This window comes from Mastomys coucha, unplaced genomic scaffold (assembly GCF_008632895.1).
Source record: "Mastomys coucha isolate ucsf_1 unplaced genomic scaffold, UCSF_Mcou_1 pScaffold15, whole genome shotgun sequence".
In the NCBI taxonomy this organism is placed as follows: Eukaryota; Metazoa; Chordata; class Mammalia; order Rodentia; family Muridae; genus Mastomys; species Mastomys coucha.
In genome coordinates this window covers 137697731-137720763 of record NW_022196897.1, presented here as the reverse complement: position 1 = coordinate 137720763, position 23033 = coordinate 137697731, and the positions used below count along the sequence as shown (strand labels likewise).

Genomic DNA, 23033 nt, shown 5'->3' with positions numbered 1-23033 from the left:
TTTGTGACTCTTGGTATCTTGAGGTCCAAGAAGGAAGTGTCTGTGTTTCCTGCTACTTTGGAAGGGTGAACAGGAAGTAATGAAAGTGTTTGTGTGTATGTGTGTTCTGGTTTGTTAGACAGCTTGCCCTGTCTAGCCCTTCCTGGCATGCCTGGAACTCTCTTACTGTATAGACGTGAAGTCAAAGAGATCTGCCTGCCTCTGTCTCCTTAAGACTGGGATTAAATGTGCGTGTCACCATTCCTAGCTGGATTTCTTGAACTCTTCATTCTCCTGCTTCAGTCTCCAGAGTGCTGGGTATTTCAGGCCAGGCCTGTACCACCCACCAGTGTCACCCCCAACTCCTGCCCGCCATGTGTGAGCACACATATCACATGTGTGAGCAGCCAGGTAAGCGCCATTTAAGTATTTTGACTTTCAGTCATGGGACTTAGCTTTACACAGCTGGACAATCTCTCCAGCCCTACTTTAAAAATAAAGAGGAGTGCAGGGAGGTGCGAGCCAGCAAGACAACAGCCTAAAAACAGGGGGCTGGCGTCAGGCCTCTCTCTGCTCTTGCTTCTTTGATTCTGACCTTGACTGAGAACAGATTAGAATTAGGCTGATACCGTGTAGCCTTCACAGGGCTTCTTGTGTGTACACAGCCCCTACTGTAAAAGCATAGACCGCTTTAATTTTTATAAAAAAGAGACAAAATGCAAAACAAAATAATAATTACAGACGAAACTCATCCTGCCTGAGCCACCCCTTTGAGGTCCTCACTGTCCACTATGCGTCCTGGTAGGGGTTCACTCAGACGCAGGGCTCCCTTCAGCTCATCTCAGGGTCTCACCATCCTGGGAGACAGGGAAGGCCGAGAGCTGTACTGGGACCCAGGACTAACAGGCTTAGGATGCAGAAAAGGGATGTAGGCAGGGGTCCCTCCCAAGTCCTCTGATCACTTCCAGGTTGTATTAAGAAGGTTGTCCATGCAGGAGAGAGTTCAGGAGGACCTGTTAGATCGCCTAAGCCTACAAGCGAAAGGCTGTTCAGTACAACCTTCCTTTAATGAGCAGAGGCCTAGAGAATCAAGAGACTTCTCCAAGGCCTCACAGTAAGCCAGAGGCAGCTACATCTCCCAGGGGTCTTCCTCTAACATCTTTAGGCTGCCTCCAACTGAATGCTACCAACCGGATCTCTCCGAGACCTATCGGAGATCCCTCTCCGATAACAGAGAATGACGTCTGCAACTGGGGCTCATAAGCACCGGGGCACAGTGTTGGAGGAGGGGCTACGCTGCGCGACTCCAGGTTGGGAGGGGGCCCTTTGTGTTAAAAAGCTCAGGCCTGGCCTTCCTGCTCCCCAGACCCAGATCTACGACCATACAGGGTTGGGGTGAGGGTAGGGGGTTGGGGATGGGGTGTGGGAGGTGGGGCTGGGGAATGGGGCAAAGGGATGTTTCCCTTTGTGTCTCTGGACTCTTCTGGCTTTTGACTTCAGCGATGGGGGTACCTGGTGTCCTGCGGCGGCCAAGTGAGCCTAGACTGAGCAGTCCAGGCTGCAGTAGTCAGCAGATGAGAAGAGTTTCAGTACATTAACCAGTGGGAACATGAGCAGGGCACCAATCAGAGAGCCCAGCTGCACTGCTGCCCCACACCACAAGAGGGCACTGCGACTCCGGTCACGCAAGATCACACCCAGCATCACCTTGACATAGCTGAGACAAGCTGCAAACAGCACCCAGGAGAGCACCTGCCAGGATAAGGCCACCAGGGGAGATGGAGAGGGGAGAGGGCTCAAGGGCATGCCCCTAGGGCAAAGAGTAGCCTCACCTAACTAAGGGAGATGAAATGACCCCTGACTACAACGAGGTCCCATGGAGATGACCCTGGAGAGCTAAGGGGGTCACAGGAGCCATCCTTATAAGGTAAAAGGAAACCCAGGTGTCTCTCCCTCCCCCAAAGTGGTATCTATAGCAACCTCACCTCCCTAAACCCTGTTTTTATGCTTTTAGGCTAACAGAAAGGGTTGTCCTTGGGGCTCCCCAGGCTTGGGAAGTGAGGGTGGGAGGGGATACTTACAATAAGGACTTCTCCACCCCAGTGACCCTGCAGGACAGGGCAGGGGCTCATAGCAGCCATGGCCATATTGTAGGCCCCAAAGCTGGTCCCCAATACTGTGAGCACCCCCAGGAAAAACAGCGACCTGTGGAAGAATGGAGAAGGGCAGAGAAGGGGTTGAGAAGCCTGCCTCCTGTGTCCCCTTCACATAGGCCTCAAGGAGTAGCCAGGGCCTCCAAGAGGTTTTTTTCCATAGCAGTTAGACCTTTATGGAAAAAACAAAAACAAAAACAAAACAAAACAAAACAAAACCCAGGCTACTTAGCTTAAGGGGGACACTGGGCTATGTCAAGGACATCATATATTCATACCAGATCACAGTTCATTCACCCATGCCTCGAGACTGATCCTTGACCCACCTCTGACCTATCCTTGCCAGTGAAATGGGAGTGTGGTGGGTACCTGGGGAGTGGATGGAACACAGGTGCCCTTCCCAGCTGTGAGTGTTGGCTATAGTTTCCTTCCTGATACCAGCTCCTGGTCTAAGCCACCAGAGGGAGCTTTGATCTCTGTAGGGGGTGGGGGTGGGGGCTTCAGGGTGTGATACCCTTTCTCCAGGACCTTCCCTTGCTCTTGGGGAAGGCAACTATGGGCTTGGAGGTGATGCCAAAATTCTATCAGCGTCTGGCTGGCAGCTGAGGACATTGCTTTCCTTGGGCGAGGCTCAGAAAATTGGCCATGCCTTCCCCTGGCCCAAGAATGAGTGTTCGGCAGTGGTTGACCAGTATATACAGAAACCACCACCGGCAGCTTTTACTTCCCTTATGTTTCTGCAACCTGAGACTGCTTCCCTACAGAGACCACCTACCCAGACTAACTAGGACCATCTCCATGTCCTGCACAGAAGAAACACGCTGAGTTTTGGATTGTGTCGTAGGTGCCCTCCCTCCATCAGAGTGAGCACAGCCTACCTGACCCCAGGTTTTCTGTGTCTCTGTCAGTTCTTCAGGCCCGCCCCTGTCTCTCAGTCTCTGTCTCTGTCTCCGCCTCCCTCCCTCCCTCCCTCCCTCCCTCTCTCTCTTTCTCTCTGTCTCTGTCTGTCTCTGTCTCCGTCTCCATCTCTCTCTCTCTCCCTCCCTCTCTCTCTCTGTCTCTGTCTGTCACTGTCTCTCTCTCTGTCTCCCTCTCCTTCCCTCCCTCCCTCTCTCTCTCTCTCTCTGTCTGTCACTGTCTCTGTCTCTCTCTGTCTGTCTCTGTCTCTGTCTCCGTCTCTCTCTCTCTCTCCCTCCCTCTCTCTCTCTGTCTCTGTCTGTCACTGTCTCTCTCTCTCTGTCTCCCTCTCCTTCCCTCCCTCCCTCTCTCTCTCTCTCTGTCACTGTCTCTGTCTCTCTCTGTCTGTCTCTGTCTCTGTCTCCGTCTCCCTCCCTCTCTCTCTGTCTCTCTGCCTCTCTCTCTCTCTGTCTCTGTCTCCCTTTCCCTCTCTGTCTCCCTCTCCCTCCCTCCCTCCCTCTCTCTGTCTCTCTCTCTCTCTGTCTGTCTCTGTCTCTGTCTGTCACTGTCTCTGTCTCTCTCTGTCTGTCTCTGTCTCCGTCTCCCCCCACCTCTGTCTGTCTCTGCCTCTCTCTCTCTCTGTCTCTCTGTCTTTGTCTCTCTGCCAGGTTTCCAGGACCAAGCCTGTGTCCCCCAGCCTTCTTTCTGCCCCAGAGTTTGAAGCCCCAGTGAGAACTGATGGACTCCTCTAGCTCACTCTCCCTGTTGTGGTCCCAGCTGGGTCTGTGTTTGCAGCAAATCTGAATGGCTGGAGGGTAGGGGTAGCAGCAAGACCTGGACCCCTAAGCTTGGAGATTCTAAGATGTTTCTCCCTGGGGTGGGGAGAGACAGGACTCATTATACTTTTGAGCCAGGGTCCCGCCCACTCTGGTAGCCTCAATTACATCTTTGTCTAGCTATCTGAGAAATGCAACTTGATGGGGTTGGCTGAGCCAGAGGCTGGAGGGTAAGGCCAAACAAGCCCATCTCCATTTCTCTGATGGAGAACACTGAGAGCAACCCATATCAGGTTCCCAGACATCCTAGGGAGAAGTATTGTCACTCCCATTTTTCAGATAGGTACCCTGGAGGCACAGAGGCAAAGCTTTGTGCTATCATATACATCTGGGAGACCATATTACCAACCACCTCACATATTGACCAGTGAGTAGATGGGGCTTGGCACTTGGGGTTCTGAAATGGAGTGATTCCCCACTAGAGTTCCCTGGGTCGGGTCAGGTACCTGTTAGGCAGGAAGATAGGGAGGAAGCAGGCAAGGGGGCTGGCCACTGAGCTGAGGGTGGCAGACAGGTGGTAGGCAACAGGCCCGTAAGGCAGGCAGGAGTAGGTCTGCACTGAGGGCAGAACGCCATTGGTGAGTGCATTGACAAAGGCCACCACGGAGTAGATGAAGGCCAGCTGGGCTGGGCTGAGCGAAGCTACACTGACTTCCATCGATCCCATCGATCCCTTGCCCGGGCTGCTCACAGGGGCGCCCAGGGAGCTGGTGTCCTCTGTGTCTCTGGGCCTGATAGAGTGCAGGGTGACCTGGGAGTGGAGCAGGTCCTCTATGGAGCCTTGCCGTCCCCAGGGCTGCCGCTGCAGGAGGAAGAAGGCCACCAGGCAGCAGCCCGTCAGGAAGGACAGCAGTAGGAAGAACAACAGCGGTGAAAAGCGAGGGGCCAGGTAGCGGCTTTCCAGGTGCCAGGTGAGGGGCGGCAGGGAGGGGCTAAGGTTTCCCTGTGGAGGAACAAAGCTGCAGTCAGCCACACTGCTGGACGCTGGGCGAGGCAGAGATGTCAGAGACAATTGCTACATCGCAGACTCCCAGATAAAAACCTGGACCTGAGGGGTTCAGAGACATCTCGACCTTAGATTCTCATTTCCTCGGTCCTTGGGATTTTGTTTGGGGGCTCAGGATAGCCCTCCCCAATCTAACTAAAAGACCAGAATACATCACCCTCAGACAGACTTCTTCAGTACCAGCTACTCTAAACCAGTTGAGTTGGGACAAAGTCAGTTCCCCAGGGTCTGCTGGAGAGGGATGTGGACATTTTCAGGACTGAAACAGGCAACCTTTGTCTTGTCACTCGCCAGATTCCATCTGAGTTTATGACAGGTCACCTTTGCTCATCAGCTATTTCCTCTTCTCCTCCCCCCCCCCCCCCCCCAGTACATCTCCACACCCTGATGAGCCCCACGCCCCAGTCACTGTCTGCTGTCTGGGACAGTTTTACCCCTTATCACCTTTGAATTATCTTTGAATCTCAAACTTGTATGAGCCTCCAACACTCACACACTTCAAATGGTCGTTCTGCCTCCCTCCCACCCCACACACTTTAATTTGTAGCCCTTAGCTGACAAGCTGGCTCAGCAGGCGAAGGTACTCGCCATGCAAGGCTGACAACCCGTGCTCCATCCCTAGAACCGTTGTGAAGGTGGGAAGAGAGAACTGACTCTACAGAGCTGTTCTCTGACTTCCACACTTGTGCTGTGGCTTGTGGCCCTATGCACATGTGTCAGAATCTGCACAATAATAAGATAAATAAATAAAAGAATATGTAGTTATGTCAAATAAGGGAAAAATGGAAGCAAATCTTCCCTTCTCTACACTGGGGACAAAGCAGAATACAACAATGGCTCCGGGCAATGCAAGGTACCTGAGTGATGGGAGTCTCCATAATGGTCGCAGGGCTCAAGGTGGTACCTGGTGTCTCTGTGGCATTGACACAGGTGGTGATACCTGAGCCTTGGACAAGGGCCACCAGGGCAGGCAGGAGGCCACTGAGCCCCTCGCCTATGAAGAAGGTGGTAAGGTAGTACGTGGGCAGCTGGCTCATGAAGGGCAAGAAGGTGACGGAGGATGTGCAGTCCACCAGGGCCAGGAAGAAGGTGAGGACGATGAAGGCCACGCTATGCTGTCCACCCTGTATCCAGGAGGTCTTGTTCCACAGGAACGCTAAGAGGATGCAGGCAGCCGTGCCTATGCACAGGATAAGGAAGATCACAGGCACCTCAGACAGGGAGCCTGGTTGGAAGCGATGCATCAGAGTGACTAGGAGGGGGCCTATGTTGGCCAGCTGGATGACCACAGTGAGGTAAGAAGGAAGGTACCAGGCCTCGGGCAACTCAGTCACCAGCAGGGGCAGCTCCACCCAGAGCCCATTGATGGCCACCCAGGAGCCCATGCCAAAGACGCAGACCAGCAGGTGTGTCAGGAAGGCCATTGTGGGCAGCCTGGGATGACGCTATCTGTCCTCCAGGTCAGGCTGCAGAGGGGCTGCTAGAGGGCACCTGGTGAGACAGTTACAGTTTCATCATCAACAAGCTGGCTTCACATTAGCAGAAAATACAGTTGCATTCATTCACAGATAACCTTTAACTGGGCCAGGTTTTCCTAGGCAGGACTCAGAAATCCTGACATCATAAAAGAAAAGATTGATATATCCAATGTCCAAAATGTTAAAACTCACAAATGTAATAAATGCAAACAGGCAAACAAAATACCTCCTGTAAAAAAAAATATTCCAACAGCATGGTCAAAAGACAGATGATAACCTGGGGAAGATATGGGCAAAACAGATAAAAGGCTTGGTTCTTCAATATATAAAGAGTTGTTGCAAACCAACAACTGAAATCCCCAGAAAGAAATTTGCCAAGGATATAAACAATTTAGAAGAAAAACACATAGGTAGGTTTTTGACCCATGAACAGGTTACCATCTCCAGGATGCTACTTCCATGGTTACATGTTAATTTTCATATGATTTGGAAAAGTCAGCAGATGTAACATTTTTTGATAATCATAACCAAATAAGTTTACCCATCTCACACTAGTGTCTTCGATGAGCAGATGAGGAAGAAGGGGCCCAGAAAGGCAGAGTCATATGTCCAAGGCCACCCAGCCGGCATGTGGCATGTGTCTTTGTGAGAGAGAGCTGTAGCACCCCAGCGGGCTTCTCCTTGCCCAGAGGAAGGGGGGACCCCTTTCCCCTCATCATGTGTCCTTGAGCTGGTCCCACGCCAGCACTCGTCCAATTGGGTAACCACAAGCAGACTCCAAATCTTTTTTCCTGTTTTTGTTTTCTTCCTGTTCTGGTTTTGAGACCAAAAGAATCCGACTATTTAGCCCGGGCTAGCCTAGAGCTCTAGGTCTTCCCACTTTTGCCTCTGGGTTATAATGTGTCACCACACTCATGAATCCCTCTTGAGTTCTAGTAGTTCTAGAGCTTTCTCTTGGTAGAGCCTCACCCCGGAATCTTTGATGCTTTGCCAGCTCCTTCCCCTGGTCCCTACACAGGAAACCCACCTAGGAACAGGAAATGATATAAGAAATGGGAGAATGAGAGTGACCAGACCTGGAGGCTATTCCATTCTCACCCAGGGCTCCTCTGGCTTGACCCCAGGTTTGCTAGAGGACCTGGAGACAGGCAGCTCCAAGCTGCACTTACTCTCCTGCCCCACCTTCAAAGCTGTACTAGACTGCAGCTTCTAGCTTCTCCACCCAGATTCCTGCAAGAGCTTGCACCAGGAAGCCTTCCCAGTGCCCTTGCTGGGCCAGTGCTCTAGGGGGTGCAGGAGGACACGAAGCCCTGCCAATCACTGCTCTGCTGACTTCCTGACAAATGATAAATGATATAGGGGACAGAGGGAGCCAGTAATTAGAGGAGTAATTTCCCCTCCAGGGCTGTCACGGGAAAGGAGAGATAGGCAGAGTTCCATCAAGGGCTGCACCCTAGCTCCCCACTTCTGTTCTATCCCGCTCTCTAAGTCTGAAGACACTGTAAGGAACTATGGCTGACAGCGAGGAGATGTCCCAGGAAGAGGGAACAACAGGTAGGAAAGTCAGACTGCTGCTCTCAGAGCAGTGAAGGTTCCAAGTGTGGCAGGGACATGTTTAAAAGATGAGCATGAGATGGGGTGTGGCTTAGGTATTGAACTCGGGGACACACGTATGCCAGGCAGGAGCTCTGTCATGGAACTATGCACAGACCCATTGCTTTTACTTTTAATTTGGAGACAGGGTCTCCCTGAGTTGTCCAGGCCAGCTGTGAACTCGTTTTTGTAGTCCAGACAGGGATCCCCCTGCCTCAGCCTTCCTTGAAGCTGGAGCTACAGGCCTGGGTCACAAGGCATTGGTCAGTATCTGTATTTTCTGCCTTGTCTTGAGTGGCCTTGTGGCTCTTGTATACTTAGGGTATGTAACCTGCCCCTATTGGGCGCCTACACCCACCCAGTTGAACAATTGTCTCTGTTCTCAGGAATGTGAGTAGATCTGTCACCAAGGGTGGGGGGCGGAAATCAAAATGCCAAGCAGTCCAGGCAGCAATGAGTACCACAGGAGAGTTGGGAGTGGGAATATGGGTGTCAGAGGAGCCTGGGTGACAGAGAGCCCAAGGTAGAGATGGCCAGCCAGTGGAGGGCACTCTCCTTGTTCTAAAATTAGCCTTGGGGCTAGCTTGGCTGTGGCTATATGATTAAGGGCGGCAGAGAAGCCGAGAGGAAGTCACCAGGCTCTTCAAGGACAGTGTGAATGTGTCCTCATTGACCCCTCCTAGGTGAAGGAAGGCCAGTCTTGACGGCTCCAGTGAGGACTGTGACAGGGAGCTACAAATGGAGCAGGGTACAGCCATTGCATGTCATCAGGGTCCTGACAGACAATGAGCCGTCGTGGCTGCTTGGGAATCCACCTGAATTAAACCCTTACACCCATAGCTTCTACGCGGTCCTGGGTTCCCCTCCAGTTCACAGAAGAAGAGAAAGGAAAAAGAAGTGGTCAGAGGTCACACAGCTGCTCATGGTGTGTGGGACTATAAAGCAGGCACCAGGAGAGAGCGAGGAGAGGAGGTGACCTAAAATCTCACTCTGGGGCCAGGTAGTAGGGAGTAATATGGGCCCTAAGATAGAGCTGTTTCCTGGGTGTCAGGGACCCTTTGGGGAGAGACAAGACAAAGGCTCTGAGACAAGGTCTAGAAGCGAGTGGTGACAAAAGACACCAGAGCAGGAGGTTAGGCTTGGCTCTTCTGATGTTCCTCTGTGTGTGTGTGTGAGCGTGTGTGTGTGTGTGTGTGTGTGTGTGTGTGTCTGTGTGTGTGTGAGTGTGAGTGTGTGTGTATGTGAGTATGTGTGCACACTTGCGCACTTGTGTGTTTTGCAGGGGTGAACCAGGATCTTGTGTATGCTAAGCAAGTTCACACCACCCTCTTTTTTTACTTTCACATCAAACACCGAGTGTCAGCAGCCCCACAGCCCCATTGTGTGGCACTGGGCTGCCTCCTCCCCTGATTGGCCTGACCTTGGTCCTGGACTGTAACTGTTTCCTGGCTTCTGTGCGAAGCCTCCCAAGTCAGGATCCTCAGAAGCCAGCCAGTCAAGGATCCTATCTGTCTCTATCAGCCAGTACAGAGTTCTCCCACGGGAATGGGGGCATGTGTGGGGGCATCTTGTATGTGGAGGCAGCATCTGGCTTGCAAGGGACTGAGCCACCCTACACCCTGACGCCATGGTTGGGTGCTCTCTCCACATAGACAGGCTGGCAGCTGGTGGGCACTGAGCCGAGGGGGCCCAGACTGGAGAGAGCCGGCCCTGGCTTGCAGGTGGCCCTGGGGACTGGGTAGGCAGAGCAGGAGACCAGAAAGGCAACCTAGGGAAGGGAGTGGGATGATGAAAAGGGAGTGAGGAAATGTGGAAGCGTGCCTGATGGGTGGGGGACAGGGCACTGGGGCCCAATAGACCCCAAAGTAGGTAGAAAGAAAGATGCAGGAACAGAGGGGACAGGAGAAGCTGAGGCAGAGACCGAGAGGAGGTGTAGGTTCAGGAGCTGCTCCTGGGTGGCCAGGAGCCTGGGCCTTCTCACATCCAAGTAGGACAGGAATTTCACCTATGGCCCCCCAACTCATGCCAATTCAAGTTCCCTCTGCAAAGACTTGTTCAGGCAACCACACACCCAGAAAGCAGGTTGGTGGCAGTGACGTCCTGCCCACCCTGATCTCAGAGAGTTGTCTGCCATGCAGGCCTGTGCGCCCTCAATGTAGGACCTCAGGTCTCTAGCTTCTCTGAGCCTCCTAGGAGGTCCCACCCGTGAAAGGGCCTGGGTATGTCATGGCTTAGTGGCCCAGGTCTCAGGGAGAGAGGGAGGAGGTCTCAAGGCTCTCTTCCTTCCTCCCTTCCCTGCGGGCTAGGAAGGGCATCCGGCCTCCCACACCAGCCGAACTTTGGAGGAGAGCCATCCCGAGACTTGTGGGACCTTGTGCACCCAGGCCAGGTTGCTCAGGCTGGGCAGGTGCGTACAGGTGTAGCGAAGCATCCAAGGCCAAGCAGGCCCGGGCTGGGAGCGCAAGGGCGGCTATAGTCCGCAGCTGTTCCGCTTATCCCAGCGGCCCTCCTGTCGGGAACTAGGGGAAAGGTCATAGGCCACCCCGCTGTCCCCTGACCGACGGACTCCCCCTGCCCACGCTCCACCGCCACTCACCGAGGGTCGCGGAGGGTCTGCCTGCGGCGGTAGCTCCAGGAGTTTGTGGCTGCACCTGTCTGTCCCCGCCCCGGTGGCGGGAAGGTGGGCGGGACCCGGGAGTGGCCCTGCGACAGCCCTCAGGAGCCACTGCCTGCAGCCCGCAGGACCTGAGCCTTCTGCATCCCGCCCCCCTCCTTCCCGCGGGAACAAGCCCGGGGTGGGGCAGAGTCTCCAGCGGTCAGACGTGAGCCATTGCCCCTCACTCCTGCCTTTGCGAGTTTACTACACGAGCTCTCCTGTACAGATAAGGAACATGAGGTCTTGAATGGAGCCACACAGCTCTGGGGGATGGGGTGGGGGACCTCAAGCCTCTGGTGTCTGGGCAACAGCAACTTAAGCCTGCAAAGCAGGGGATGCTTTTCTGCCCCATCTCACAGATGGGGCAACTGAGACTCTGGAAAGAGTATGCTTGTATCAAGGGAGGTATAACAGGAAACATGGGCTAGGCCTGGAGCCAGAACCACATGGGAGCGCTCTTGCGGGGTGGGGTGGGGTGGTGGAATGTGTCAAACAAGTCTTGGAACTTAGTCTCCTTTTGAATGGCCTTCTGTGAATTAATAATTCAGCTCTTTCTGAACTGCCTGCCACTCTAGGCTCTAGAGACCCCCCTCCTTTTACAGAGACCCCCCACATTCAGCAGGCAGTGTGCTATGGGGCTCAGAAATCACTACTCAAAGTGTACCTAGAAGATAGCAACCTGTCTCCCATCTCTCCCCTATCCTACCCCAAGCAGTTATCTTTTGATCTTTGGTACAGTTTGAGCTGGTCCTTCTCAGGCTTGCAGGAGCAGCCTGAGGCACTGGCCTTTGGCCACAGAATCCACATCTACCTGTGAAGGCAGGCTAAGAGAGACAGAGAGAGTCAGCTGTAGAGGGCTATACAGACAGCTCCTATCACCAGAACGCTTTCTCTCTCCCACGAGAGAACCTTCACTCCTGTTCACGGCCTCCCTCTGCCTTCCTCTACCCGATAACCTGGGTGCATCTACCCCTCCCAAGCCCCCTCTGTCATGAAGCCTGCTGGACCAGCTCCTAACCCCGACCCTTCTTCTGTCTCAGATTTTGTGGTACGTTGGCTGGGATTCCTCTGTGCCTCCTGCTCCTACGAGTGTCTGTCAGTGCACGTGAAGCGCCTGAACCAAGGCCATTGGGGACATAGGCTTGGCTCTGAGAGAAAAACCTCCCCAGCAGAGTCTACTCCAGGGCCCTGAATGCTATCCTCCCAGGTCCAGCAGGGATTCCACCCATGCCAACCACCCTCCTTGTGCCCAGCCAGTGGTCAGCCTCTCATGTGGTACTGCTATTTTATTAACCCTCGAAGATTCTCCTGCCCATCCAATTGCAAGTAAGTCCTTTCCCAGTGGGGATCAATAAGCTTCATCGCCTTATGGACTCTCACCAGTTGCCCTGGCTACTTTCAGAAATACCTCTGAGCTGCCATAGTCCACCTTATCCTTCAATGGAACATCCTTCTTGCCTGATCTAATCTTTTTCCAAGCATGAATGTCAAGGGCCACCTCCACCAGGGAACTCCCCTGTCTTGTCTGTGAGAGCCACCTGAATGGGCTGTGTGGGCGTGGCTCACTGTTCACTGCACACATGAATGGACCCTAGCCTGTATGTGTCCTCCCTGACTGACTCTTGTAATCCTTAGAATGTCCTTTACAGCTTTTGTTTATTTAAAATCCTTTACTTCTAAATGTTTTCTTCCCAGCTTACAGCCTGCATTTTTGGGGATGGGGATGGACCCAGGGTTTAGTAAGTACTTTACCACTGGGCCACACCCCCAAATCCTTTGAGCAGTTTAAAGGTTACAGAAAGTTTGATGTTTATACGCACAGGCTGGGGTGAGGAACAGGGGCACAGCTGTTTATTCCTTTGTTTTTGAAACAAACATGTGCCTCCCCGCCCCCGGGCTGGCCTCACACTCTCTAACTACCCAGAGAGGGCCTTGAACTCCTGAGATTTCTGCCTCCTGGGTTTATGCAGGATTGGGAATCCAGACCAGGGCTTTGTGCATGCTAAGCAAGTGCTTTACCAATTGACTTACATCCTTAACCACTCCTAGATTCTGAAGTTACTTATTGAGATTATTAAGGTCAGAGACCTCTCGAGTCAGTTATGGTGGCAAAACTTAATCCCAGCACTTGGGAGGCAGAGGCAGGCAGATCTCTGAGTTTGAGGCCACCTTGATCTACAAAATGAGATCGAAGACAGTCAGGACTATATGAGAAACCCTGTCTAGAAAATCTTCAAAAAGAAAGAGCAAGAAAGAAAGGAAAAGAAAGAAAGAACGAAAGAAAGGAGTCATGTCTTCCTTTAGGGGCTTCATTATCAACTCCAGTTAATTCAACAACTCCAGTTAAACCCTAGCTGTAATCCAGGCACCGTGGGAAGGGCTTAGGATGTACAAGTGAACAGGGTTCAAAGTTCTGGCCCTTGGCAAACCCACTTTCTAGCAGAGATGAATGCGCCAGCAGCTTACCCGAGAAAGGTGGGCGGGGCGTCCACTGGCTAGGACAGTTGCTGGGGAGTCTTGGGTCGGCCAAGGTGAGGAAGTGCTCCAGTCTGCAACCTTGTTTGTCCTGTCTGTCTCTAGGGATTCTTTTTCTGAGAACCAATTTAGCCCCGCCCATTGCGGGTGCTCATTTTTCTGAGTAGATTACAACTACAAAGCTTGGAGCGGTCACACAGGCCTGTAATTTCAGCTCTTGGAAAGTTGAAGCAGAATCGCGAGTTCAAGGCCAGCGTGGACTGCAGAGCAAGACACTGCTATCTCTGAAAACAAAACTAAAGGGCCGTCAAGATCGCTCATCCGCAAACGCGCTTGCACCCAGCCTGCCAACCTGAGTTTGATCACCGGCACCCATATGATGGAAGGAGAAAACCGATTCCCGTAAGTTGCCCTCTGACCCCCACATACAGTGTTGCATTTGCCCCCTCCCCCACTAAATACATGTAATAGAAGAGACTTTTGGTTCATGAATAAACAGAAAAGAACAACTCATCAATAACTGGTACCTGTAAATATGTAAAGCCTCGGGCAACTCGAGGTGGTGCTCATGTTCTTTGGAGAACCTCAAAAGTAGAGACCAACCTGTCACATCTGGCTAGGTCGCTTAAGGAGGTTCTCGTCATACCACAGGCGCCGGCTTCCTGACTGGCGCCCTCGAGCAGGAAGATCAGGCTCGAAGGCGCCGCTGCAGTTCACGCGAGCAGCCGCTAGGGGGCGCAAAGACCTGCGTTCTATAGACTCGGGGGTGGGGCGGGGGCGGGGGGAGAGCGTCTTAGAATTTCACCGCTAAGTGCTCTCCCCATCACTGCAGGGTGCGGCCGGTGGGGGCCGCAAAGCTAAGAGTGAGGAGAAGATGGGAGGCGAAACACGAAATGTGAGTGTGGCTAAAGTGCCAAGGGAGAACAGGGTTAGAGAAGGACTCCAGACCATCCAAGGACCCATCTGCTCCCTTTGTGGGGCGGCAGCACCTCTCAGGCAGTCCTCTACAAGCAGCTGACCTCACGCTCAGGAATACAGCTCAAGAGCTCAGAACAGCAGGAGCGCCCGCAGTGTGTGTGTGTGTGTGTGTGTGTGTGTGTGTGTTGGTAAATATACACCAGGTAACTTTATTCGCTTGAAAACTATCCCCACGAATAAACCCCTCAAATTCTTTAGGGATGTATGTGTGAAATTTAGCACCCACAAAAAAACGATATAGAAGCATTAACAGGGTGTGTATGTGGGGGGGAGTGTGGAGGGGTGGGGGTGTGGGGGGTTGGGGGTGAGGGTACTAGGGCGCAGGAAGGGGGAGGGAAGAGGGAGCAAAGGGAACTTTGGTCTGAACGGATATATTTTAACCATCTGTGAATCTGTAAACCTGTTGATGATGATGATGATGATGATGATTATTTTGGCTTTTTCGAGACAGGGTTTCTCTGTATAGCCCTGGGTGTCCTAGAACTCACTCTGTAGACCAGGCTGGCCTCGAACTCAGAGATCCACCTGCCTCTGTCTCCCAAGTGCTGGGATTAAAGGCTTTGCGCCACCACTGCCCGGCGACCTGTTGATTATTTAAAACCTAAACTTATAACACACTTTAAAAGAATAAGTAACAGAAATATCCGATGGTAATTTATGCTGCATCAATAAAGGTCTCAGCACACGGGTCAAGGGAGGTGACAGGTCCCTTTATTCTTTTGAGAACTATCTACAATTAGCAGGCATGTTTGCTAAATGTGACTAAATGTAGCTATTGATAGGGCTTGATACAAAACTGTAAACTTACATAATGACATTTTAATATTTCTGGTAAGTCTATTGCACAGTTCTCTGTAGATGACAATATCATGTCTCAATGTCAAAAAGTTGGAAGCCGGACGGTGGTGGCGCACGCCTTTAATCCCAGCACTTGGGAGGCAGAGGCGGATTTCTGAGTTCTAGGCCAGCCTGGTCTACAGAGTGAGTTCCAGGACAGCCAGGGCTATACAGAGAAACCCTGTCTCCAAAAAAAAAAAAAAAAAAAAAAAAAAAAGTTGGACACACCTGTGCTAGGCATGCCCGGGATTGGAGGTGGAGCGAAGCTCATACATACAGATCGTAAGTAAGGGGTTATACGCCCTCCAACCAAGTCTGAGGAATTGGGTGGGGCAGAGAGCTGATCCCAGGTGTGCAGGCAGGGATGGACACTTGTACACACGTCTCTTGCTCAGTAAAAGGCTGGACCAGGGGAGTAAAGGAACGTGGAAATACCCGTCTCTCTGCTGGGACAGACTCCCCACTCACAGGGTAGGGCTAGTGCGGGGGAATAAATGGTAGTGCCCGGAGTGGCTGCTGCTCAAGTTCGCACCACGGGAGGGTGTGAGCAGGTCAAAGTGTTTGGATGAGGCCAGGGTTGAGTAAGAGATCAAGAGCGAACTTCACTCTGACGGCTTGCGCGGAGAATTTGAGTGCTTGCAGCTTCGCGAAGTTGCCACCAGGTGGCGCTGCCTGGAGGGCTTGAGTTAGGGCCGCGGAGCTGGTAGAGGAGACCCGGGGTGGGTGCTGTCTTCCCCGAATTTCCCCGCAGGGAAGGACAGCGTGGGACATGGGCTCCAAATAGACCTAAAATCTTACCTACGGACTGCGTGTCCGACTCTCCTAGAGAGGGAACCTGAAGGTGACAATCTCCTGGTTCATTGTCGGCCCTCTCTCCCCTTCACTTGAGACTCTGCTCTAGCGACGCTGGTTGCCTTTCCTGTCTCTGTACATTACCTCACGGCCCTGTCGGGTAGCCAGCCTCCTGCTCACTTGTCCCCAGGAAGCAGGGTGGCATCTCTTCCCTCCCTGCCCCAGGCTTTACTCAACTCCTTAATGGCCTCCTTGCGATTTGCGCCATGTGACAAACTTATTCCCTGGGTCAGGAGCTTTGAATTCTTTGTTCCCTTTCCCTGAGGCGGCTGCATGACTCCTTCCTCAGCAGATTCAGGTCCCTGCTAACCTCCCCACCCCCAGCGCGGAGACAGGGTTTCTCTGTGTAGCCCTGGCTGTCCTGGAACTCACTCTGCAGATCAGGCTGGACTTGAACTCAGAGATCTGCCTGCCTGCCTCTGCCTCCCGAATGCTGATTAAATGCCACCCCCACCCTTGGCTTCTCTGCTCACTCTTGCCAACGTAACCCTGTCCCAGTGCTACCTGGTCCAGGCGCTCTGGAATTTTGTACAGTACCCTTTATGGTGTCCTGTGTGTTCATCCTCACTTGTGTTGGGGAGACAGTTAAGGACCATGTTTGTTCTGTTCATAGCTGAGGCCCTAGTATCTGGCTCATGCTTTGCAGACAACAGTGCCAGGTATGGTAGTACAAGCTTGTTACTCTAGGACCTGGGAGGTAGATGCAGGAGGGTCTCCAGTTCAAGGCCAGCCAGTGGCACATATATCTCCAGAAGACGTGGGCAAGGCATGTAGCTCAGTGGCAGAGGTCCTATCTGGAATGGGTTTGACTCTGGGCTCTATCTGAGGCCCGGGTAGACCCCCACATCCCATGTCTATAGCACCCGAAGGAACTGTAACATAACACATGGTTAAAGGGCCAGAGGGGTGGCTCAGCTGTTGAAGGTTAGGCTCACAGATAGTTAAAGATTGGATTTGGGGGTAAAGGAGAGAGAAGAAGTGAGGATAACTGGGGTTCCTACCTGAGCAGTGGCAATGCAGAGAGACACAACAAAGGAGGAGAAACCTAGCCTGCCGGTACCACAGCCATCCAAGACTGCGGGTGGGGACCCTGTCCCTCACCCCTCCATGTGCCCGGCCTTTCTGTGTTCTGGCCATCTTTCCTCTGTGAGAGCATACACGATCCAGACAGTGAGAAGGGATCGGGGTGGCTAGGGGACAGCCTGGACCTCAGAGTCTCTGCCAGTCAAGGGGGAGACAGGAGTGTCAGCCAGACACAGAAGTGTGAGCGAGGGAGGAAGGAAAGCTGTATCCTGCAGCTCACCATGATGTCACTTGGTCTCCAGGGGTCCTGCAGCTCACCATGACGTCGCTTGGTCTCCAGGGGTCCTGCAGCTCACCATGACGTTGCTTGGTCTCCAGGGGTCCTGCAGCTCACCGTGACATTGCTCCGTCTCCAGGGGGAACAGCTGAGCTGTGCCTTTTTCTTCTTGCTCAGTCTGATGCGTAGGGACACATGGTCTAGAGCAAGGCCCTCAGAGCACCAGAACCCATCTCCAGGGTGGAGAACCAGGGGTCCCAGTGCAAGGGGCCACAGGCATGGAGGGATACCTAGGGCTGAGACATCCTGGACACAGGGCTGATGGGTCAGCGCGGAAAGTTTTTCCTACCTTGCTCAGTCTCCGGCTCTTGTCCCCTCCTACAGAGTTCAGGCATTATCTGGAACCAGCCATGATGTTTGTCTTTTGGAATATTCTCTTGAAATTAACGTGCTTAGGTTGCATTGGAACCCTTTCAGGCTTGTAGAACACCAGTAACACTAAGGACCACACGCATCCATCACACAGTAACACTAAGGACCACACGCGCCCATCATGCAGTAACATTAAGGACCACACGCACCCATCACGCCAGCTTTCCCAGTACCTGCATGTCTGTGTTGTCTCTTCCTGAAGCTCTTTCTGCATGTTAGACGTGTGGGAACTTTCCTCACCAGACACCTTAGCCTGCAGCTTTGAAACCATTGCCTTGAACAACAGCTGGCACACTGACAACCTCCCCACCCCTCCCCACCCCCCCGCCCCAGCTGTCCTGCAAGTGTGGTTTCTAGTTGACAAGAGCTTTGCAGTCACAGTGAACTTGACACAGTGCACTTGTGGATGGAGCCTACTCTGATGCTCGAAGGGAGATGAGGTCAGTAGAGTAACCTTAAGCAGTGTGCGAAGAGTGCCTACAGACCCGTACCTTAAGATATGAAAGAAGAAGGAAGTCCAGGAAGGAGTCCCTTGCTCTGAGGTCTGAGGTGTAGGAGGTGGCCTCTGCCCTAGGGGAAGAGGTGACAGTAGCCTCTGAGATTCTTTCTGCAAATGTCCTACGGGCCCTCTGGAGGCTTCAGGAGTCTGGAGGGTGTGGGCCTTCCTATGTTCTGGTTTTGTTCAGAAAAGAGAGACATCACAGCTCGGGGCAGGTCCTTCCGCTGATCCTCTTCCGCTCCTTCAGGGTCCTCAGAAGTCTCACCTCCTCCAGGCCGGAAGCTTTCTGTTCTCACTATGTTCTGGCTTAGGTAAACCCTCCAGCCTTGGACGTGGACCTGGACATCTGAGGCAGGTCAGCTGAGGGCGACGAGCGTGACTAAGACCAGCACAATAGGAGCACACGCGTTTGCTGAAGGAGCAGATGGTATTTGCTTGTATCTCACCTTCTCTGCAGACAAGTCTGCCTCTCTGGCATTTGGGATGCGGGTTTGGCCTTCGCCTCCCTCCACAACCTCTTGTTTCCCATCTGGATATTTGTGGAGTACCCATTGTGTGCTGGGCTGTCTTATAGGCAGGGAAGGGCAGGCTAGACCCCTGCATGGAGTACAGGGACTTGGGACAACTAAGAGGACAGGAAGATAAGGGACCACAGGTGTCATCCATGGTGTTAGGATGCGCTGAGTTCCTGAGAGTGTTAGGGACTTCACAGCCAACTGTTTAAGTGGAAGGGAAAGAGAGGCCTGGAGGAGACACAGAGGCCAATGGAAGGTTTAACACTGGGAGCAGATGGTAGACAGGAGCCTGCTGGTGCTTGAGGCTCATAGGAGAGGGCTAGAGGCAGGCGCTGAGTGGCGGTGTTCAGGCAGGATACAGGAGGGGAGTCTGTGCCAGGGGGCTGAGGTGTCTGTGAACTGTGGTACCTGTGGCACAGTGGACTGTGAGCCTGAGGCAGTATGCAGAGCCAAGGTCACTTGGGTTTGATTAGCATGTGTCACAAAGCGGTGATTCAAGTTGAAAGACCTGAGCTTTATGTGTGGGTTGGGGGTGTGGGTGGGAGGTATACAAGGTCTCAGGTGTCAGGCATCTACAAAGGCTCTGTCCCCAGGCAGTGAACTTCTCCTGGGGGAGGGACTACTCTCCCTATTCCTTGCCTTTCTCCCTCCTGGTCCTGCCATCTGGGGTTAGGGTGGGGGGATGCATAAGGGACAAAGCAGTTTTCTTTCGTGGGAGGTTAGCAGGCTGGGGAATCCTTCCCTCCTCACTCCCTTTCTTTGCAAAATCCCATCTGTCAGCGCAGCCTCTGACCCCCAACCTCTCCCCCGATGTGGGCAGAGGGTAGGGGAGGGGAGACCCCTCTCCCATAGCGCTAGGGAAGATGCAAGCCTATCCGGCTAGCCCTTGCCATCTGTCCCCTCCTGCTTTGGCCACCTGCTCTATGGAGATAGGCAGGGCCACCTCTCCTTTATGTGCTCTGGCTTCTGTGTGCAGTGTTGAGCCTGACTTTCCCAGACGGGAGTGGCTTGTGGTCACGGCACCCAGGATCCACCAGCGTCGGTGAACTAAGGTTTCTTAGTTGAGCTTTGCTCTGTTCAACTAAGTAGATTTAATTTAATTAATTCTGGGAGCTCTGTAAATATCATCTGCCACAGCTTAAAAGTACGGGTGGGGATGGGCTAGTGAGGCAGCCAGCGGTAGACCTGAGTCCCGGTTCTTAGTGCCTGCATCAGGCAGCACACAAATGCCTATATTCCCAGCTCCAAGAATGCAACATCCTCTTTAGCCCTCCTCAGGCACCCATACACGTGGCACACATACACACAGACACAATTGCACAAATAAAAATTTTTATTTTTATTTTATGTGTATTGGTGTTTTGCCTGTGTGTACATCTGTGCCCAACATGTGTGCCTGGTGCCTCAAAGGCCAGAAGGTGTTGTATCCCTTGAAACCAGAGTTACATGTGGATGCTAGGATTCTAACCTGGGTCTTCTGCAAGAGCAGCCAGTGCTCTTAGCTGCAGAGCCATCTCTCCAGCCCAATAGGAAGAAATACTAAAATATCAAAACTCTTGGACTTGCAAATTCAAACTTCATCTCTGACTCTGCAATGTGACGGTCCCGATGGAAAGCTGATGGGACCAGCTCCCTTCGGATGCTTAGACCCATTTATTCCTCCTTCTCCTGTACCCTTCCTGCCAGCCCGTGCCTCATCTCCCTAAGGACTGTTTGCTGGGAGAGAGGGATCATTCTGCCTTGGCCTCTGGCTCAGCAGGTTCCTGCCCACACGTGCATGCTCTCTCTTAGCTAAGGTTTGAAGAGATCCAGGCCGGGATCCATGTAGTTACTTTGGATAATCCTGTGTACAGAGTGTCTGTTTGTGTTCCCTAAGTTCCAATGGCAAGGCTCTAACTGCCCTTGTGATGGCACCTTGATCCTATAGGAAGTGATCAAGCTTAGATAAGGACCTGAGCATCGAGCCTTCATGGTGGGATTAGGGGCCTTATCAGAAGAATAAGAGAAGCTCCCTAGGTCCCACATGCCTATGGCCACACACTGCATTTTCTGGATACACAGGTATAACTCCAGAGCTATGTCCATGTCCATGTTGGTGACCACTGTCCAGCCTTCAGATTTGACCTTAGGGATTGGCCCTGAGACCTCTCCTGCTCCATTTGCCTGTCCCATGGTCATGTAGCCAGGCAATTGGCTTATAGCCATGTTAGCAGAGATCGGGAGAATCACCCTGGTACTTGGGCAGGGCAGCGGACAGAGGTCTCAGATGCAGGATGCTTCCCTAGAGAAACTTCCCAGACAAAGAAGCAAATGGAGGCCAGAAGATAGGGTAAGGGGACCTTTGATGAGAGCAGACTTTGGGGAGAGGAGAGTGGCATTGCAGAAAGGCACGGAGGGCAACAGGAGGGGTGGGAGAGACCTGAGATCTGCATCCATCGAAACCTTCACTCCATGTAAACTTCACTCCATCTCCTCAGGCTAACGGAAGAAGAAATAACTACATTTAGTATTGTTGGTTTAATTCTGTAGTCAATCAATGGCTATTTTGTATGCACTGTAACTCGTGACGGGTGTATCACCATGAATTTACCTTTTAGCTTCTGTCAGCTCTGGGCCGGGAAGGCACACAGTTAGTTATATTTACTGTTTATCCTTTAGCTATCTGGACACTTTAGGACCATAGGCTTTCTAGTTTTAACTCAGCTGTGACTAGCAGTTGGAGTAAAGCTCACTGAACTGTCAGCATTTGAGGACTGGTGAGGTGGCTCAGTTGGTAAAGTGGTTTCGAACAAGTATGAAGACCTGAGTTCAATCCCAAGCACCCTCATAAGAAGAGAGCTTGTCTCAAAGAATCAGAGTATGTGGCACTTGAGGATAACCAGGGGTTGACCTCTCGGACTTTCTTTCAGTCCATTTCCTTATTTTTTTCTAAGAATATCCTATGTTTATAAATAGATAATGCATTTTAAAGGCACAAAATTCAAGAGATACTGTGACGGGCAGTCTTCATAGTCAATTTGAATGTTACTCATTGCGGCATGATTGGCTAATGCAGAAGAGAAATGAAATAAACATATATTTTGATTTCAGGAAGTGCTGACCCCAGAGGAATTTGAATTTCTGCCAAATGGCTTCTTTCTTTTTTTTTTTTTAAATAGAATTTTTGTCTTATTTAATCTTTTGATAGGACAGTACATTTTGTTTGTATTTCCCACAATTTCCCCCCTTGTTTATATTTTTTCCTTCTTCCAATTCAGTGAACATTGCTTGGCCTTCCTGTTCTGAGCTACTCGCCGATAACACATTATTTTGATATGATACAGGAGCTTTGTCAGACATAGTTATTTTCAGCTAGTCTTTGGATTAACCCTCATGTGCACAGGATCACACAGCACCCAGCTGCTGTTAAGGGAGTTGAGAAGTAGAGTTATAATCCCTTTCCACTTTCCAAACCCTCGTTTAGATTAGGAAAGGGGTCATTTCCTTCTGAGGTTTTAGTTAACTGATGAGAGTCCCCAGCGAGCCTTTATAATTGTGTCACCAGGAGCCGTCTCATTGAAAGTGAAAGTACGACACTGACCTCTGTCATCACACCGATGCCACCTTTTTCTGCTAACGTCCTGTCTAGAGCTGGCCTGTTTTCCCACGCCATCCCAGATGATATCCAGTCAGTCATTTATGTGCTTGATAGAGCTCCTTATTATAACTTAGTACATGGAATAGATCCAGTCTCTATATTTTTTTTTTCAGTCTATAGTTCAACTTATGGTAGGTGCTCAGAGTAGAGAGTAGTACTAACTCAAATCCTGCTATTTGGTTCCTAGCCTTAAGTCCATCAGAGACTCCTCTTGGCCCTCTAGTACAGTGTCAGATGGCCATTCTAAAGCCAGAAACACCCCACTGTCTGCTTTTCTTTTCAAGACTGGGTTTCTCTGTGTAGCCTTGACTGTCTCTATAGACCAGGCTGACCTTGAACTCATAGACAACCGCCTGCCTTTCTCTCCTCTCTGCTGGGATTAAAAGCGTGTGCCATCACTGTCCAGCTTCGATGCACCCCTTCTCAATGAAAGGATATGCAATAGTAAAAGTGCCAGCCGGTTGGACCAAAGCACAAGTCCTACTCCAACCGGCTGGTGAGATTTCTACTAGTGGTCCTATATATACCACCAGGCTGCTCCCTGACAACACACAGGCTAGCACATGTTACAACTTCAAAGGCACAGAGGCCCTTCTCTCCAGAAACATTTCCCAAGGATTCCAGTTTCTCTCCTCACCTTTCAAGGCAAGAGGAGTAATTGGTTCTTAACAAGAGAGGTCAGATAATCCTGGGGTTTCTGCCTCAGTCCCTAGGTGGTCGGGAAGAGAGAGGAAATGGATTTACAAGGTGAAAAGAAAGATCATGCATTCTATCCCTAGGATATATTGTGGTCCTTTGGAGTGGAACAGAGCCACCCAAGTTTCTGGCCCCTTGCTGGGCAGGTGTAACAGTCACTCTTTTGCAAGGCACTGAGAGAGTATTCAATTCTTCCTAACCCTTCATTCACTAC

General features: G+C 51.8%; 1 protein-coding gene across 5 annotated transcripts; it reads right to left on the bottom strand.

Moving 5' to 3' along the window:
* Positions 1–605: 605 nt before the first annotated feature.
* Positions 606–13759, bottom strand: Slc52a3 (solute carrier family 52 member 3). Of its 5 annotated transcripts, XM_031372245.1 has the most exons (6): positions 13601–13759; positions 13065–13357; positions 5729–6362; positions 4312–4808; positions 2061–2184; positions 606–1731 (listed from the first exon to the last, which is right to left on the bottom strand). In XM_031372245.1, exons 3-6 carry the CDS (start codon positions 6293–6295, stop codon positions 1519–1521), a joined length of 1401 nt encoding a protein of 466 aa, XP_031228105.1. In that variant the 5' UTR covers positions 6296–6362; positions 13065–13357; positions 13601–13759; the 3' UTR covers positions 606–1518. The 5 variants fall into 5 exon arrangements, with proteins under 5 accessions (XP_031228105.1, XP_031228107.1, XP_031228106.1 ...); XM_031372247.1 differs by lacking the exon at positions 13065–13357 and having other exon boundaries at positions 13601–13753; XM_031372246.1 differs by lacking the exon at positions 13601–13759 and having other exon boundaries at positions 13065–13412.
* Between the last annotated feature and the right edge of the window lie 9274 nt (positions 13760–23033).